General features: G+C 40.5%; 1 protein-coding gene across 4 annotated transcripts in view; it reads left to right on the plus strand.

Moving 5' to 3' along the window:
* The window catches only part of LOC126298936 (filamin-A), a 496,221-nt gene that overhangs the window by 230,104 nt on the left and 248,648 nt on the right, over nucleotides 1-17,469 (plus strand). For all 4 annotated transcript variants that reach the window (XM_049990534.1, XM_049990536.1, XM_049990533.1 and 1 more), the window contains 2 exons: nucleotides 11,565-11,765; nucleotides 11,875-12,012. In XM_049990534.1, coding sequence (XP_049846491.1) covers nucleotides 11,565-11,765; nucleotides 11,875-12,012 — 339 coding nt within the window. The remainder of the gene's footprint in view (nucleotides 1-11,564; nucleotides 11,766-11,874; nucleotides 12,013-17,469) is intronic.

Here is a 17,469-nt window from a genome sequence, read left to right on the forward strand (position 1 = left end):
CTCTTTAATCCGACCTGGTGCGGATCCCAAACACTCTAACAGTACTCAACAGTGGGTTGCACTTGTGTCCTGTATGTGGTCTCCTTTACAGATGAACTACATTTTCTCAAAATTCTCCTAATAAATCAAAGTTGACCATTTGTGTTCCCTACTACAAACCTTACGTGCTTATTCCACTTCGTATTGCTTTGCAACATTACGCCTAGATACACTATGTGATCAAAAGTATCTGGGCACCTGGCTGAAAATGACTTAAAAGTTTGTGGCACCATCCATCTGTAATGCTGGAATTCAATTTGGTGTTGGCCAGACCTTAGCCTTGTTGGCAGCTTCCACTCTCGCAGGCATATGTTTAATCAGGTGCTGGAAGGTTTCTCGGTAAATGGCAGCACATTCTTCACAGAGTGCTGCACTGAAGAAAGGTATTGATGTCAGTCGGTGAGCAAAGGCACAAAGCTGGCGTTCCAAATCGTGCCGAAGATGTTCTATAGGATTCAGGTCAGGGCTCTGTGCAGGCCAGTCCATTACAGGGATGATACTGTTGTGTAACCACTCCGCCACAGGCCATGCATTATGAACAGGTGCTCGATTGAGTTGAAAGGTGCATTTGCTCTTCAACAGTGGGAAGGAAGAAGGTGCTTAAAACATCAATGTAGGCCTGTGCTGTGATAGCCCAATGCAAAACAAGGGGTGCAAGCCCCCTCCATGGAAAACATGACCATGTCTGAGCCTCATGACTCAGTAGTGTGTTTACATTTTGCGGGGTGCAGTGCAGCTGTAGTGGTTATAAAGCTAAGTACTGACAAACGTATTTGTGCATTGTTATACATTTATCAAATTTAACAGTTTTCAGCAGTGTTTTGTGCTGTTTGTGGTGAAATAAGAATTTAATAAACTTTTGGAAACATTCACTTGATCTGTTTTTTAGTGTTTCTGTGTGTTGAAGTCATTTGGTAAATTTCATGCATTAGTTTTCAGTTGACGTGTCTTATTGTTTCTAGTGAAATATTTCAGTAAAATTTTCATTCAATGTTTTAACTTTCTGAATGTTCCAGTGGCTATTTGAATGTTTGATTTTGGCTAATAATTTTGTGAAGTTTCGTTGGTATTGGTATTAGCTGTGGTGTAGTACTATTAATACAAGTAGTTGCTTTCTTAGTAGACAGAGAATTTCAAGATCGCTATTGTTAGTTCTATAAATAGTTCTACTGATGTAACTGAACTTTGGTAGTGTAGAAATATAGTTTTTTCAGTAACTGTAAAATTTTATCATGAGTGAGAAGTGTGGTCTTTGTCATAGGTTTGTGAGTAGTGGGTTACATTGTGGGATTTGTTCAAAGTATTTTCATTGGGGGGGGGGGGGGATGCAGTAGGGAAGCCAGTGGGCATTTTAGTGAGATCTTCTCCTGGGAATGAATAATCTGTAGTAGAAATAAGTTGATAGAGGAGCCGGAGCATAAGATCTGTGCCCTTCAGGTGCAGTTAAAATGTGCAAAGGAGGAACTAGATAGGTTGAGGAGGGTGAAGGGTGGTGGGGAATGGGAACTGGCAGTTGGCAAGAGGGCAGCTAGGAAGAGGAGGTATTCAGACAGTTATACTTTGCGTATATGCAATAGATTTGACCAACTGTCAGAGTTGACTGGAGAAGAGCCTCGAGTAGCTGTAGATGTAGAGAACATGCAGCAGCCCTCGGCAGTTAGGAGGCCTGTGTCAGCTGCATAGTCTAACAGAAAGGATGTGGTTCTGCTGCTAGTAGTTTGCATGGTAGAGGTGTGGGCCAGCAGTTGCAGGAAGTGTTGGGGAGTGAATACCAGGTCACCAGCATTGTGAAGTCTAGTGCAGGATTGGCTCAAGCGACTGAGAGCATAGGGGAGTTATGGAGGAATTTTACAAAGGAGGATCAGGTAGTTATAGTGGGTGGAGCAGAGAACAGTCTTGATAGGGTTGGGGAATATGATGTAGGTGGTGACCTGATAAAGATAGCTACTCAAACTGGTGGCACTAATGTGCATTTCATGCAACTGTTTCAGCGTCATGAACGATCTCATCTTAATGCGGCTGTTAGGCGGGTTAACATGGGGCTGGGGAAGGTGCTGATGACAGAGGACATGGGCCACATCTTGGTGGTGCCAGTTGGGTCTATCACTAGATTGGGATTCACTAGGCATGGCCTGCGCCTCAATAGGTGTGGGAAGGGGAGGCTGGCATAGCTTATAGGTGACAGTGTAGTGACTGGTGGTGGTGGTGGTGGTGGTGGTGGTGGGATCACTCATGGAAAAATTCCTGTAGTAGTTGGTGTTAGAGCTGCACCTTTTTTAGATTGAAGTCAGCTGGTAGGTATACCTGCTTAAAGGAAGTTCCTGTAACTAAGGGCTCACTTTCAGAGGCTGTAATGTTTCCAAGTAGAGAAGGAATTAGCATATAGATATTAACTCTGAAATTATTGGTATATCAGAGCGCCACTTAAATAATTTGATAATTCAGAAGCTTCCTTTACTAGGATATAGATTAGCTGACTGTTTTTCAAGGAGTTCCTTGCGGGGTGGGGGAGTGGCTACAGACATTTCACGGCACTGCACTGAACAGATATTTGAATGTTGTGCAGAGGCAGTTGAATTTAGTGAAACTAAACTTCTAATTGTTGCTGTTTATTGGTCCCCTAACTCTGACTTCAGAGCATTTCTGCTCAAGCTAGAGAGGGTTCTTGATTCACTTTGTAGGAAGTACCAGAAATTAGTTATATGTGGTGACTTCAATATAAATTTTGTATATGATGGTGCAAGAAAAAAGATGTTGGTAGATCTCATAAATTAATAGGATCTGATGCAGATTGTTTTTTTTTTCCAACTACTAGGGTGCAGGGAAACAGTAACACAGCCATAGACAATATTGTATTCCATCTTCATTACTAGATGGGCATTCTGTTGGTAAAAGGGTGAATGGCCTTTCAGATCACGATGCACAAATTTTAGCACTAAAAGGCTTTGGTACTCAAACAAATGTCACATTTAATTACAAACTATGTACAAAAGTTAGTCCAACAGCAATAGAGTTTTGTAAACCTTGTCAAGGAACAAGAGTGGCAGGATGTTTAGAGTGTTGATAACATATATGAGAAATATAATACTTTCCTTAACACATTTCTCATGCTCTTTGAGAGTTGCTTTCCATTAGAATGTTCTAAATGAGGTACTAGCAATAATAGGCAGCCTGGATGGCTGACTAGTGGGATAAGGCTATCATGTAGAACAAAGTGGGAATTGCATCAAAATGTTAGAAGTAGTCACAATCAGGCTACAGTAGCACAATACAAACAGTATTGTAAGGTGCTTAAAAATTTTATTAGGAAGGCAAAGAGTGTGTGGTATGCAAATAGAATAGCTAATTCACAGGATAAAATTAAAACCATATGGTCAGTTGTGAAGGAAGTGTCTCGTTAGCAGTACCAGGTCGACGATATAAAGTCAGCTCGCAGTAAAAATATTTCTGTTACTGGTAAATCAGATATATGTACAGTATTTAACAATCATTTTTTGAACACTGATGAACTAAATAAAAATTTAGTTTCTACAGGAAATCGTAAAACTTTCTTGGAAAATGCCTTTCTGAAATTGACGTCTGAAATACTCCTCTGTGACACAGACAAGAGGGAGATTGAGTCAGTAATTAAGTCACTGAAGACTAAGGGCTGTCATGGTTATGATGGAGTGTCTAGCAGAATTTTAAAGTACTGTGCTGCACATGTTAGTCCTGTATTTAGCCATATTTGTAGTTTTTCTTTTAGCAATGGTCAGTTTCCTGAGCGATTAAAGTACTCCGTAATAGGATAATTATAATTTTATATCACAAGATTTGCTATCAAATGTAAAGTTCAGCTTTAGAAGTCATTTAACAACTGAAAATGCTATATTCTCTTTTCTCTGTGAGGTAATGGATGGGTTAAACAAAAGGTTTCGAACACTAGGCATATTTTTTGATTTAACTAAGGTGTTTGTGTTGATCACAAAATATTGCTCCAGAAGGTGGACCATTATGGAATACTGGGAGTAGCTCACAATTGGTTCACCTCTTACTTTAGCAACAGACAGCAAAAGGTCATTATTCACAGTGTTGAGAATGGCTGTGATGTGGGGTCTGAGTGGGGTATGGTCAAGTGGGGAGGGTGTCCAAGGGATCAATGTTGGGGCCACTCCTGTTCCTTATTTGTATAAATGATATGCCCTCTAGTAGTACGGGTAACTCTAAAATATTTCTGTTTGCTGATTACTAGCTTGGTAGTAAAGGATATTCCGTACAACATTGGCTCGGTTTCAAATAGTGCAGTAAATGACCTAAGTTCATGGCTTCGAGAAAATAAACTAATGCTAAATCACAGTAAGACTCAGTTTTTACAGTTTCTAACACACAATTCAACAAAACCTGACGTTTTAATTTCACAGAATGGCCATATATTACTGAAACTGAACAGTTCAAATTTCTAGGTCGTTCAGATAGATAGTAAGCTGTCAGGGAAAGCTCACATTCAGGATATTGTTCAAAGACTTAATGATGTCATTTTTACTATTCAAACAGTATCTGGAGTGAGTGATGGTTTCACATGAAAATTAGTCTACTTTGCTTATTTTCATTTGTGTATGTCATATGGTATTATATTTTGGGTAACTCTTCCTACTCTAAAAGGATATTTTTGGCTCAGAAATGGGCGGTTCGGGCAATAAGTGGTGCAAGTTCACGAACCTCTTGTTGACCCCTGTTCATGAGTCTGGGTATTTTGACATTGGCCTCTCTCTCTCTCTCTCTCTCTCTCTCTCTCTCTCTCTCTCTCTCTCTCTCTCTCTCTCTCTCTCTCTCTCTCTCTATATATATATATATATATATATATATATATATATATATATATATATATATATAAAGAAACTTCCACATGGGAAAAATATATTAAAAACAAAGATTCCAAGACTTACCAAGCGGGAAAGAGCCGGCAGACAGGCACATGAACAAAACACACAAACACACACACAGAATTACGAGCTTTAGCAACTGGCAGTTGCTTCGTCAGGAAAGAGGGAAGGAGAGGGAAAAATGAAAGGATGTGGGTTTTAAGGGAGAGGGTAAGGAGTCATTCCAATCCCGGGAGCGGAAAGACTTCCCTTAGGGGAAAAAAAGGACAGGTGTACACTCGCGCGCACACACACACACACACACACACACACACACACACACACACACACACACACACACACACACACACACACACACACACACATATATCCATCCGCACATCCACAGACACAAGCAGACATGTCTGTGGATGTGCGGATGGATGTGTGTGTGTGTGTGTGTGTGTGTGTGTGTGTGTGTGTGTGTGTGTGTGTGTGTGTGTGTGTGTGTGTGTGTGCGCGCGAGTGTACACCTGTCCTTTTTTTCCCCTAAGGGAAGTCTTTCCGCTCCCGGGATTGGAATGACTCCTTACCCTCTCCCTTAAAACCCACATCCTTTCATTTTTCCCTCTCCTTCCCTCTTTCCTGACGAAGCAACTGCCAGTTGCGAAAGCCCGTAATTCTGTGTGTGTGTTTGTGTGTGTTATATATATATATATTCCTTACTGTAATTTCTTTTTAACAATATTAACTTATTCCCAAGAATAAGCAGCTTTCACTCAGTTAATACTTGACAGAAATCAAACCTTCCTTTTGGATCTGACTTCCTTAAGTCTTGTGCAGAAAGTTGTGCAGTATACTGCTGCATCCATTTTCAGTAAGCTACTACTCAACTTCAATAATCTTAGCAGTAATCCATGCACTTTCAAATCAATGGGTCACTCCTTCTACTCTGTCGAGGAGTTCCTTGAAAAATTAAGCTCATTCTTGTTGTATTGTTGCATTTACTTAAACATATGGACTGACCTTTTTGGGTTCATAGACATTTTATTTTTATCTGCTGTTACTGTTATGTTGTAATTTCATGTACAGACATGTTCCATGACCTTGGAGATTTGCTCCTCAATTTGGTCCTATGGAACTTGACATGTAAATAAAATAAAACCATAGCACCATTGCCTCCAAATTTTACTGTTGGCACTACACACTCTGGCAGATGACATCCACTGGGCATTCGCCACACCCATACCCTGCCATTAGTTTGCCACATTGTGTACTGTGATTCTTCACTCCACATAACGTTTTTCCACTATTCAGTTGTCCAATGTTTATTGCTCCTCTCATGAAGCGAGGTATCGTTTGGCATTTACTGGTGTGATGTGTGGCTTATGAGCAGCCGCTCGACCATGAAATCAAAGTTTTCTCACCTCCTGCCTAACTGTCGTAGTACTTGCAGTGCATACTAATGCAGTTTTGAATTCCTGTGTGATAATCTGGAAAGCTGTCTGCCGATTACACATTACGACCGTCTTCAACTGTTGGTGGTCTCTGTCAGTCAAGAGACGAGGTCAGCCTGTATGCTTTTGTGTTGCACGTGTCCCTTTGCATTCAAATTTCCACTTCACTATCGCATTGGAAACGGTGGCCCTAGGGATGTTTAGGAGTGTGGAAATGATGTCTGACAAAAGTGACACCGAACCACCTGATCACGTTCGAAGTCCGTGAGTTCTGCAGAGCACCCCGCACCCCATTCTGCTCTCTCGTGATGTCTTATGACTATTGAGGTCACTGATATGGACTACCTGGCAGTAGGTGGCAGCACAATCCATCCAATATAGAAAACATATGTTTTTGGGGGTGTCCAGATACTTCTGATCACACAGTGTATTTAATTGATGTGACTGTGTCGAACAGCACACTGCTAATACTGTATTCAAAGACTGTCGGTTTGTTTTTCCTACTCATCTGCATTAACATGTGTTTTTTCTACATTTAGAGTTAGTTGCCCTTCATAACACCAACTAGAAATTTTGTCTGTCGTCTTATTTCACCTACAGTCACTTGACGATGACAGCCTTGCATACATCACAGCATCAGCATCAAACAGCCACAGACTGCTGCTTACCCTGTCTGCCAGATCATTTATGTATATAGAAAATAACAGTGGTCCTATCACACTTCCCTGCCAGGCATAAATGGGTGGTTTGAAGGGGAGGTGGAGGGGAAAGGGAAGTAGAAAATAAGTTGAGGAGGGGAGAAAAATGACTCCGGATGTGTTGGTGGAATAGAAGGCTGTGTTGTGCTGGAGTGGTGGCAGAGAAGGCAATAGACGGGCGAAGGAGTGGCCGGGGGGGGGGGGGGGGGAGTGTATGAGAACGTAGGAAATATTATAGTGATGGTTCTTGGCTGCAAAACTGAGGAAAGCTGTTGTTGGTAGGAAGGATAAAGATGAAGCAGTCACTGAAGTTCAGCGCATTGTGTTGGTAGCATACTCAGCAAGTGGTGGTCCAGCTTTCTCTTGGCCACAGTGTCAGTGGGCATTTGTGAGGACAGACAGCTTGTTGGTGGTCATACCCATGTAGAAAGAAAAACAGTGGTTGCAGCTTAGTTTGTAAAGCACATGACTGCTTTTACTGGTAGACCTGTCTGATGGGATAGGAAATGCCTGTGATCGGACTGGAGTAAGTGGTGGTTTGTGGAACAATCTTTCATTTAGGTTTTTCAAAGGTATACGAGTCATGAGGCAAGGGATTGGGAGCAGGGGAGGAGTAGGGATGGACAAGGACCTTGTATAAGATTGACGGGTGGCAGACTACCACTACAGCAGGGGTGGAAAGGATAGTGGGTAGGATGTTCCTCATTTAGGGCATATAGAGTGATTATCAAAACTCTGGCAGAGAATGTGAATCGTCTGCTCCTATCCCTAGTGGTACTGAGCCATGAGGGGAATGCTGCTTTGTAGCTGGGTGGTGGGAATGTGGGTGGTGGTAAGGAGTGGAGAGGCGAGGCATGGAAGATCTATTTCTGTGTAAGACTGAGAGGATGATATTCGGAGTGGGACTGCTTTTCACCTACAGATAAGACAACCTCAATTCACTAGGCTCTTTGGAAGGGGATTCTTGGTATGAAATAGGTGGCAGCTGTTGAAGTGAAGGTATTGCTGGTGGTTGGTAGGTTTTATATAGATGGCGGTACTGGTGTAGCTATCTTTAAAGTGGAGGCCCACATGGAGGAAGGTGGCTTATCAGGTTGAGGAGGACCAGGTGAAGAGGAATAAGGGAGAAGCTTTTGAGGTTCTGGAGGAATGTGGATAGTGTGTCTTCACCATCAATCCAGATCACAAAGATACTATCAATGAATCTGAACCAGATGAGGGGTTTGGGATTCTGGGTGGAAAGAATGCCTCTACCTGGCCCATGAATGGGTTGGCATAGGCTGGGCCATGTGGATTTGTTTGTCACGTAAAGTAATTGTGGGTGAGGATGTAGTCAGTGATGGAGCCTTTGTCAGCAGGTTGTATAACATGGTTGGGAGCAGTTTTAGGTGGTGGATTGTAGTTCTTTCTGGAGGTGCATGGTTAGCTTCCGTGTTGAGGGATTTGGGGAATGATGGTGTGGTGTGATTTGACTTTGAGGTAGTCTGGAATGTTAGCAGGGGGTCAGTTGGGGGCTGTGGGAATGCATCACAGTTGGACATAGGAGAGAACTTAGTCAAACAGGTTTCAGCATTGGCTTTATCTTGAGTCTGGTAGTGTTGGTGGCGAAAAAGTTTCCACTGTAGGGACCGGGAGACGGAGAGGTCTTTAACAAGTCCAGCATGATTAAATTTGGTAGTGGAGCAAAAGCCTTTTGGAAAGTACTGATACTTCTCTGGGACTAATGATTTTGGAGGAAAGGTTCATGGCTATTTTTTAGGTCTGTGTGGGTTCGGAATACTGTATTGTGGTGGGAGTGAGTTTCTGAGGTAGTGGTACATGTAGTAGGTGCGTAAGGCATGGTTTGCTGTCTAAAAGAATGTGCAGGAGCTTGGGAGGCTGTGGTTGTAGAGATGGTGGATGACCAAGGTGGGAGTAGAAGGTAAACAGATTGGAGAGTATTTGAGGTGGCATTATGCATGCTGCTCTAGTTCCTGAAGGGCAAGAGTGTCAGTGTGAGAGATGGGATGCAGGAATTTGGGATTGCAGAGCAGTAGTATTTTATGGATGAAGATGAGGTATTGTAAGGTGGTTTGGGCCAGAGTAACATGGTTTTTCAGTACTAGGTTGGGGAGGGCTATGGCTTGGCAAAATTTGAACAGCTATATGTCATTGTGGAAGGAGAGGTTGCAGCTGGAAATGGGTAATTTGATGGTAAGGCCTTTTGGGGGGAGGGGGGGAATCCATGAGCTAAGTAACAATGCAGGAACAGTATGTGGGACTGGTTTCTGGCTAGGGCTAATGAAACTTTTCTGTATTGGCGCAGATGGAAGGAGCAAGGACCATGGTGGAAGATAAAAAGGTGTAAAAATATGTGCAAAAAACTCTTAAAATATGTACAGTATCTAACAATATGTGGGGAAAAAATCATAAAAAGGAAGGAACATATGAAGTATTGGGGGAAAAAAGATGAAACCTGAGGGAGTAGGGCTGATAGTGAAAGGTGAAAATGAACTAAATTCAGCATGAAAACACAGTGCGATCAAAGAATGCGGGGGCAGATTGGTGCAGGTTCATGGGTGGATGTGTATAAAGAGGGGGGGGGGGGGGGCAGCAGATATGAGTGGACTAGGCACGGTTAGTATGTGCGTGCTGGAATAAGAGAAGAGAAAGAAGGGAGGGGGGAGTTTGTAGGCTTAGGTTGAACAAGTTCATGTGGCAACATATGGAAAATAACATGTGAAAATACAGGAGTGAGGTAGGAGTAGTGATAACTTTGAAGGTCTAGGGTTAATTATATCAGCAGGAATAATGTGGGACATGAGTTGCTGTACCACAATCAGCATGGTCATGTAGTTATGTGTTGTGCACTGATGAGACATTTGATACAGTGTGGCTCATTAGTCAGGTCCTGTGGGGGTTCAGAAGGTGATAGGTAAAACACAGGAAATAAGAGAAAGAAAAGTGTGGTCACTGAGTAAAAAAAGAGAATATTAACAAAGGAAAACAGCACTGGGTTGTGGGATGAAAGAGAAGTTGCTAGTCAAAATCAAACAGTGGAAAATCCAGGATGGAATGACAACAGTATTATGAACAGGATATATTGCTCCTTACCAAATAGGGATGTTGAGTAGCAGACAGGGACAAGAAGAAGACACCCCACCCACATTTTGCTTCTCCCATCAGGTGCAGTTGCTCACAGTCCAGCCTTGGTGAACAGAGACAGTGGTCATTTGTGTGCAAATTATGCTTGCGTGAATATGTGTGTGTTTTCTACTTCAGAAGAAAGCAATTTGGCTGAATGTGAAAATGTGTAATAGTTTTTCTCATTGTGCTTGCCTGCGACTCAACATCTCCTTTATACGGTGAATAGCAATCTATCATTTTCATAATATTGTCTTTACTACATGCTGAATTTTGCATACTTTAAACAATTTTGCATATGTGAGATTTCAAACTTTCCCAGGGTACATACTGTTCCACAAAATTTCGGGAGAACTGCTGGATGTTTGTAACTTACTGTCACAACATTTCGGCGCAGAGTCTTCTGGCCATCTTCAGGTGATACTAATGAAAACTCCCTGAGCTCGGTATTTAAGGCCCCGCCAGTATATGTGTGGTGGATTCACTTGGCATTGTGTGTGCGCTACTTGAGTGCATTCGATTCTGCTGTGCCGTGCACCCTCCATGGTGAAAACTTGTCGCATCGATATTAATTTAATTGTCTTCCTGCGGTTTCATCACAGGCATACTTGCTTTCTTCAGCCTTGTAAGTCTGCCATCGCTGAACACTGTGTTTCCACTGGTCATGTCATGAATTACAGTAAGACAGAAATTGTGTCCCATTTTGGAGTTCTATTATTAATGAATCCATGGAAATATAGCTGTACGATAATGAGTCTCTTATTAGTCGTGACGGTGGTTTCCAATTGAATTTGGCATGGAATACAATCAACGAAAAACTTCGTGTCCTCCATAGCTGACGTAGTTCTGTGATGGCTGTGGGAAGATAATCGAATTGGTATCGATGCGGCAAGTTTTCACCACAGAGGGTGCGCAGCACAGCAGAATCGAACATCCTCAAGTAGCGCAAGCGCAATGCCAAATGACTCCACCACCCATGTGCCGGTGTGTCCTTAAATACCAGAGCTCAGTGAGTTTTCGCCAGTATCACCTGAAAATGACCAGAAGACTCTGCGTTAAAATATTGTGGCACGAAGTTACAAACATCCAGCAGTTCTCCTGAAATTTTGTGGAACAATTTTGTGTATAACTCATAAATTACCCCACACACTGTGTGCACATGAAAATATACATTGCAAACAGATATAGTTTATTTGCTGGGGTGCGGGGTGAATTTCAATGTCAGTTATACATCTGAATATGCAGTGTGGTGTTTGCATTTATCTCCGACTAAAACCTTGCTTCAAATTGAAATAGTGCCATTTTTAACCAAAACTTTTGGATGAAACCTTGTGCTGTTAAAGTTTTCATTAATTTCTTGTTAATGGAAATGGTTTTGTTCATCTTTACCAAATTTATCATTTCAGATGCAGGTCGTGGAGTTCCAGAGGTTATTATTCTTGACCCTGCAGGTGCTAAAACCTCTGTGCCTGTAAAGGTTAGACAGATTTCACCAGACCTTTGGAGGTGTGAATATGTTTCATCTGCAATTGGTCTGCATTCTGTGAATGTTTTCTTTGCTGGGAAGCCGATTCCGAACAGTCCATTTGGTGTAAGAGTTTCACCAGGTATGGGTGATGGTTTAGAATTGTTTTAAGATAAACAATTTATTAATAAACTTAAAGTGAGCTTCTGTGGTTTTTGTTTATATATTCATTGTATTTTATTTTTTCCCAGTTTCTGATGCAAAGAAAGTAAGGGCATCTGGACGTGGACTGCAGCCTTCAGGTGTAAGAGTGGGGGATGATGCAACATTCAGGATCTATACAGAAGGTGCTGGGGAAGGAACACCTGCAGTTCGAATAATAGGACCAGGTACTTCCATATGTTTTCTTTGAGTTACCTGAACAAATTTTTTGATCATGACCACTGATTAATTTATGTTTAACAATTTCCCTGTAGAATAAAAAATATTTTTTCAACATTGTAAATCATTTATAGTGTCCTCATAAACTTTGAGCTATTTGAAATTAATTTTCATCTCTGAGCAATAACAAACAACATCCAGATGATATTCCTGAAGCAATCATCAGTCAAGAATTATTGTTCCTTTTATATTGCCATGTTGATGCAGATTAAAATTGTTAGTCTTATTACAGATAAACAGACTTTATTTATATTAAAGAAAAGGTATTTATAGTGGAAAGAGGGGAAAAAAGTACAACAGATTCCTTTTGGTTTAATGCTGTTTTGCTCTCTTAAAATGCTGAAGAATACTAAAAGTCAACCTTCTTGGTTGACCTATAAACTTAATTTTACATAATTATTCATCTTGTGTTTCATCACTTCTATTATTCGTGTGTTCATCTGATATCTGTGATCGAAGTAGAGTTGGTGTTGTGTGGTCTTACACACTCTTTTATGGTAGAACTAAGCAAGAAAAATAATCATGTTGGCATTTTCTGTGGCCTTGCCAAGTCCTTTGATGGTAGAGCTAATAAAATTCTACTAGGAAAACTAGAACTGTATGGTGTTACAGGAATTCTATTTCATGGATGTCGCCTTATACAAATGACAAAAAGCAGAGGGACACATTAACAATGATGTCACAGGAGTAGGAGTAAATTGGGACTCAGGAAATATTAAATGTAGTGTCCTGTAAGGCTCGGTATGTGGCATGCTCCTGTTGTTGACCTACATAATTGATTTACCCAGTGCATTGCAGGACTCTTCAAAAACCGGTGTTTGCTAATGACTGGTTGATACTGATAAAGGGCCCAAACTCACCCAGACTATACACAACCAGGAGAATAGTAGAACAGGTTTACAACTAGTTCACTGCAAACAATTTAACACGCAATCTTACAGAGACACATGTCGTGCAATTTCAAATAAATAAAAATGACTTGTGGTGATCAGATGTAGAAATTAGATGAGGCTCTGTGTGTGAAGTTTCTAAACATCCAGATGGATAATACTTGGAGGAGGCACCAGCACCTGGATAAGTTAATCAAAAAGATTGTTCTGTCTGCTTTGTACTTAGAACTATATCTTTTTTTTTGACATACAGCCAAGATTGCTAGCATAATTTCACTCATTACTGTTGTGACAAAACTCTTTGGAGCAATGCAGCTAAGGTGAAAAAAGTATTGATTCTACAGACGTTTGCACTGGATGTACATTAGAGAGGATGGTGCTTCAAAGTTTTCCACCAAATCACTTCAGGTAAATGTCAGACTGGTTCCTGTGAAAGGGCATGGCTGTATTCCCTTCCCCATTCTCATCCAATATGAATTTGTTCTGTGTAATGATGTCATGATTGATGAGACATTAAGTCGATATCTTTTTCCATCAACCCTTCCTTCCACCTGTTCATGTATAGCGTGATTAATTCCACAGCCTTTGAGGCTCTTTCATTAGGGAATTAGTGAAACCCATTGTACGAATGAACGAATGAATGAATGAATGAATGAATGAATGAATGTAATAAGAGTAAAAATCAGCAGTCAGAATGAACACACCATGTGTGTGATGTATGCAAATTTTCTCCTTCTTTGTCTTATTTTTTCATTTTTCTTTTCTTTCATTGTGGCAGCAATGTGGATGTGAAAGTGGTGAATTTAGTACCTGTTTATAATTATATAATTAAAACCAATAATAAACATTAACAGTAAGTGAATAGCTTTGAACCTTCTCTATACATCTTCTATTATTCCAACATAGTAAGACTCCCTAATAGACAACATTTCAGAGTTGCTTGATAAAGGGTTTCTAAGCTACCTCATTTTGGGGGGAATTATGCTCCCTTAGATGCTAGACAGATCCACTGCAAGAATCCTGCTTTCCTTAACTAAATTTATGTGGTTATTCCACTGTAAATCACAGGCCTTTTCATCTGTTTACAACTTTTTACAGCAGTCAAAATAAATGTTGCATAGTGTTTCATTGTTGAGTGCTGGACATAATAGGAAACAAAACTGACTTTGTTCTGTCAGGTGCAGTCATGAAGTAAAAATAAAAAAGATAAATACATCTCCACTAGATAAACACAAATAAAAAGAAACCTTGCAAAAAAAAAAAAAAAAAAAAAAAAACGCTACAAGCACTAAAATTCATTCTCGCTGTCACGTTGAATAACACATTGTTTATGAAACAGTTGGCCATCCTTGTAGCTGGAGACACTTTTGGATCTGGTTAGGCATACTACTTACTAGTTTGTCCAGATAAGCCCGTGAGATATTGGCCCATTCCTCCATAGTGGCCTCTGGTGGGACAGGATGACTGCTAACTGATCATTTTAGCATGGCCTGTGCATTCTCAGTGTAGTTAAGATCTGGAAAATATTGAAGTAATTCCATCCAACAAATTCTGTGCTCCATTGGGAAGACACTCACAAGATTTTGATGATAGGGTCATACATTGTCATCCATCAGCATGAATCCTGCTCAAATATGTTCACCAAATGAAGCCACAGTGCATGTGAGGATGCCATCCTGATAATTCGCACCAGTCATCCTCACATATTTACACAAGGGGTGTTCTGCTGCCACACGAGATTTCACCCCAAAACATGGCTGAACTGCCTTGATAAGTATGATGGTGTATGGTACTATTAGAACGTAAATGTTGTACTCATTACCTCCACACACATCTATATTGTCAGTGTAGATACTGATAAGATGCTCATCTGACAGAACATTTTTCCACTGGTGCCTATTCCACGAAGTGGTTTCATGCCCATGCAGCATGAGCCCCTCCACAAACTCAATTTAGAGAAGCCTTGAGAGGAACATTTATTTTGGGCACTATATTTAGTTATGTTAAGTCAGCCTCCTCTGTTTGTATTAACTGCAGGTAATCTTTCTGCCTTTTGTAAGGATGTAAATTCCCTGTGAACAGAGTGCTAAGTGTTGTCTTTCTATCTATACAGGATGAATCACCTAAAACTTGCATCACAAATCTTACAGAAGTGGAAAGTGCTGTTGATGTGCAGTTTTAACAAAATGGATTGGTAGTCAGGGGCTTGTGTTGTTAACCAATAAACAGATTGTAATAATAATTAAAAAGTGTATTTTTTGTGGAAGCATACACTTTTTAAATGGAACAATGCCTGTTGACATTGAGGAACTAAAATTAGGATAAACTAGAATATCAGTAGTGTTTGTTGCAGGATTCTAGTGCAAGTGGTTTTCTAAAAGTTTCCGCACCAACACTTGTTTGTGTCATTCAACATGTAGTTGCTAGGTTTGATGTTATCACATTTGCTTACCATGTGATCATGTGTTCCTTGAGTGCACTGCGACTTGCTGGTCGTTTAGTGTGTGAAAGTCCAAGCAGTTTATCGTGAGTGGATGATGGGAGTTACCACTGCAGAAAAATCTGAGTGTAGAAAAAATGCAGTTCATTCTTGTATGGCGTGTACAGCAAGGTATCCCAATAGATGTCAACAATCTCGGCTATTATTTATCAACCTCTTCAACCAGTTATGTCAAAGTAATAGTGTAACACCTAGACAACATTACAGAAGGAAACTAGTGATGACAGAAGAGGGGAAAATTAATGTTCCTTCTGCTGTTGCAGTTGATCTGCCCATTAGCTCCGATGCAATCACACAAGGAAATGGCAAGAGTTGTGCAAGTGTACTATGTATTCTCCAATGACTTAGGTTCCATTCCTATCGCATCTCTCTCCAGTAGGAGCTGCATGGAAATGATTTAGAATCATCTTACCCTCTGTACTTTTAAGCCAGGATACTCCAGATGTATCGTGTATCTTGTTTAGTGATTAAGCCACATTTACCAATCGTGGCCAGGTAAATTGCCGAAATGAGCATCATTGATCCGTTGACAATCCCCGTTGGCTTTGTCAGGTGGAACGTCTATGTCCGTGGAGTACCGTGTATTTATAACAGTATTTCTGACCTTTGTTGTATGAAAGTATGTGTACATATTGTCAGATGCTTGTCAGAATGTTTCTTTCATACAATACAGTTATGTACATATTTGGAACAATATTGTACCCATTGAATTAGTGCATCATATAATGCAACAAATGACAATCTTAAGAAACACTTTAATATATTGTTCTGTGACACACTAAGTTTTAATCAGAACACTTGTTTTAGTTTATAACAATTCTTATCCCTGACACATGTTATATCAGTACATTAATCTGAAAAAATCATAAATGGTTGTCAGAGTGTTGGATATAGTATTATGGCACACACTGAAGATATCACATCCAGAGCACCTGAAATGGCCACAATCTCTCGAGAACAGCAATTTTATTTTGGGGTGGTGGTGTCATATCTTCGTGTTCCTCCACAGATAACAAAGCATTAGCATTTCCTTCTGCATCAGCAAAACTGATGACTGGTTCTTCAGCAGCACAGATGATATCTGCCTGTGTCCATTCTTCCATATTGATGGCACTAGAGGGCACCAACTAGGTGTAAGCCTGTAAAAGAGCAGCATCAGACTCCAAAGTTGTATCTGTCTTATGAATAAGTTCAGATGTAGGATCATAGGTTTCCTCTTCAGTTTCAGTGGTGTTATCAGTTGCATAGGGAGCGAAAGGCTATTTACAGTTTGTACAGAAACCAGATGGCAGTAATAAGAGTCGAGGGACATGAAAGGGAAGCAGTGGTTGGGAAGGGAGTGAAACAGGGTTGTAGTCTTTCCCCGTTGTTATTCAATCTGTATATTGAGCAAGCAGTAAAGGAAACAAAAGAAAAATTCGGAGTAGGTATTAAAATCCATGGAGCAGAAATAAAAAGTTTGAGGTTCGCCGATGAAATTGTAATTCTTTCAGAGACAGCAAAGGACTTGGAAGAGCAGTTGAACGGAATGGATAGTGTCTTGAAAGGAGGATATAAGATGAACATCAACAAAAGCATAACGAGGGTAATGGAATGTAGTCAAATTAAGTCAGGTGATGCTGAGGGAATTAGATTAGGAAATGAGACACTTAAAGTAGTAAGAGTTTTGCTATTTGGGGAGCAAAATAAGTGATGGTGGTCGAAGTAGAGAGGATGTAAAATGTAGACAGGCAATGGCAAGGAAAGCGTTTCTGAAGAAGAGAAATTTGTTAACATCGAGTATAGATTTAAGTATCAGGAAGTCATTTCTGAAAGTATTTGTATGGAGTGTAGCCATGTATGGAAGTGAAACATGGAGGATAAATAGTTTGGACAAGAAGAGAATAGAAGCTTTCGAAATGTGGTGCTACAGAAGAATGCTGAAGATTAGATGGGTAGATATCATTACTAATGAAGAGGTATTGAATAGGATTGGGGAGAAGAGGAGCTTGTGGCACAACTTGACCAGAAGATCG

The sequence above is a fragment of the Schistocerca gregaria genome, chromosome X, assembly GCF_023897955.1.
Source record: "Schistocerca gregaria isolate iqSchGreg1 chromosome X, iqSchGreg1.2, whole genome shotgun sequence".
Lineage (NCBI taxonomy): Eukaryota > Metazoa > Arthropoda > Insecta > Orthoptera > Acrididae > Schistocerca > Schistocerca gregaria.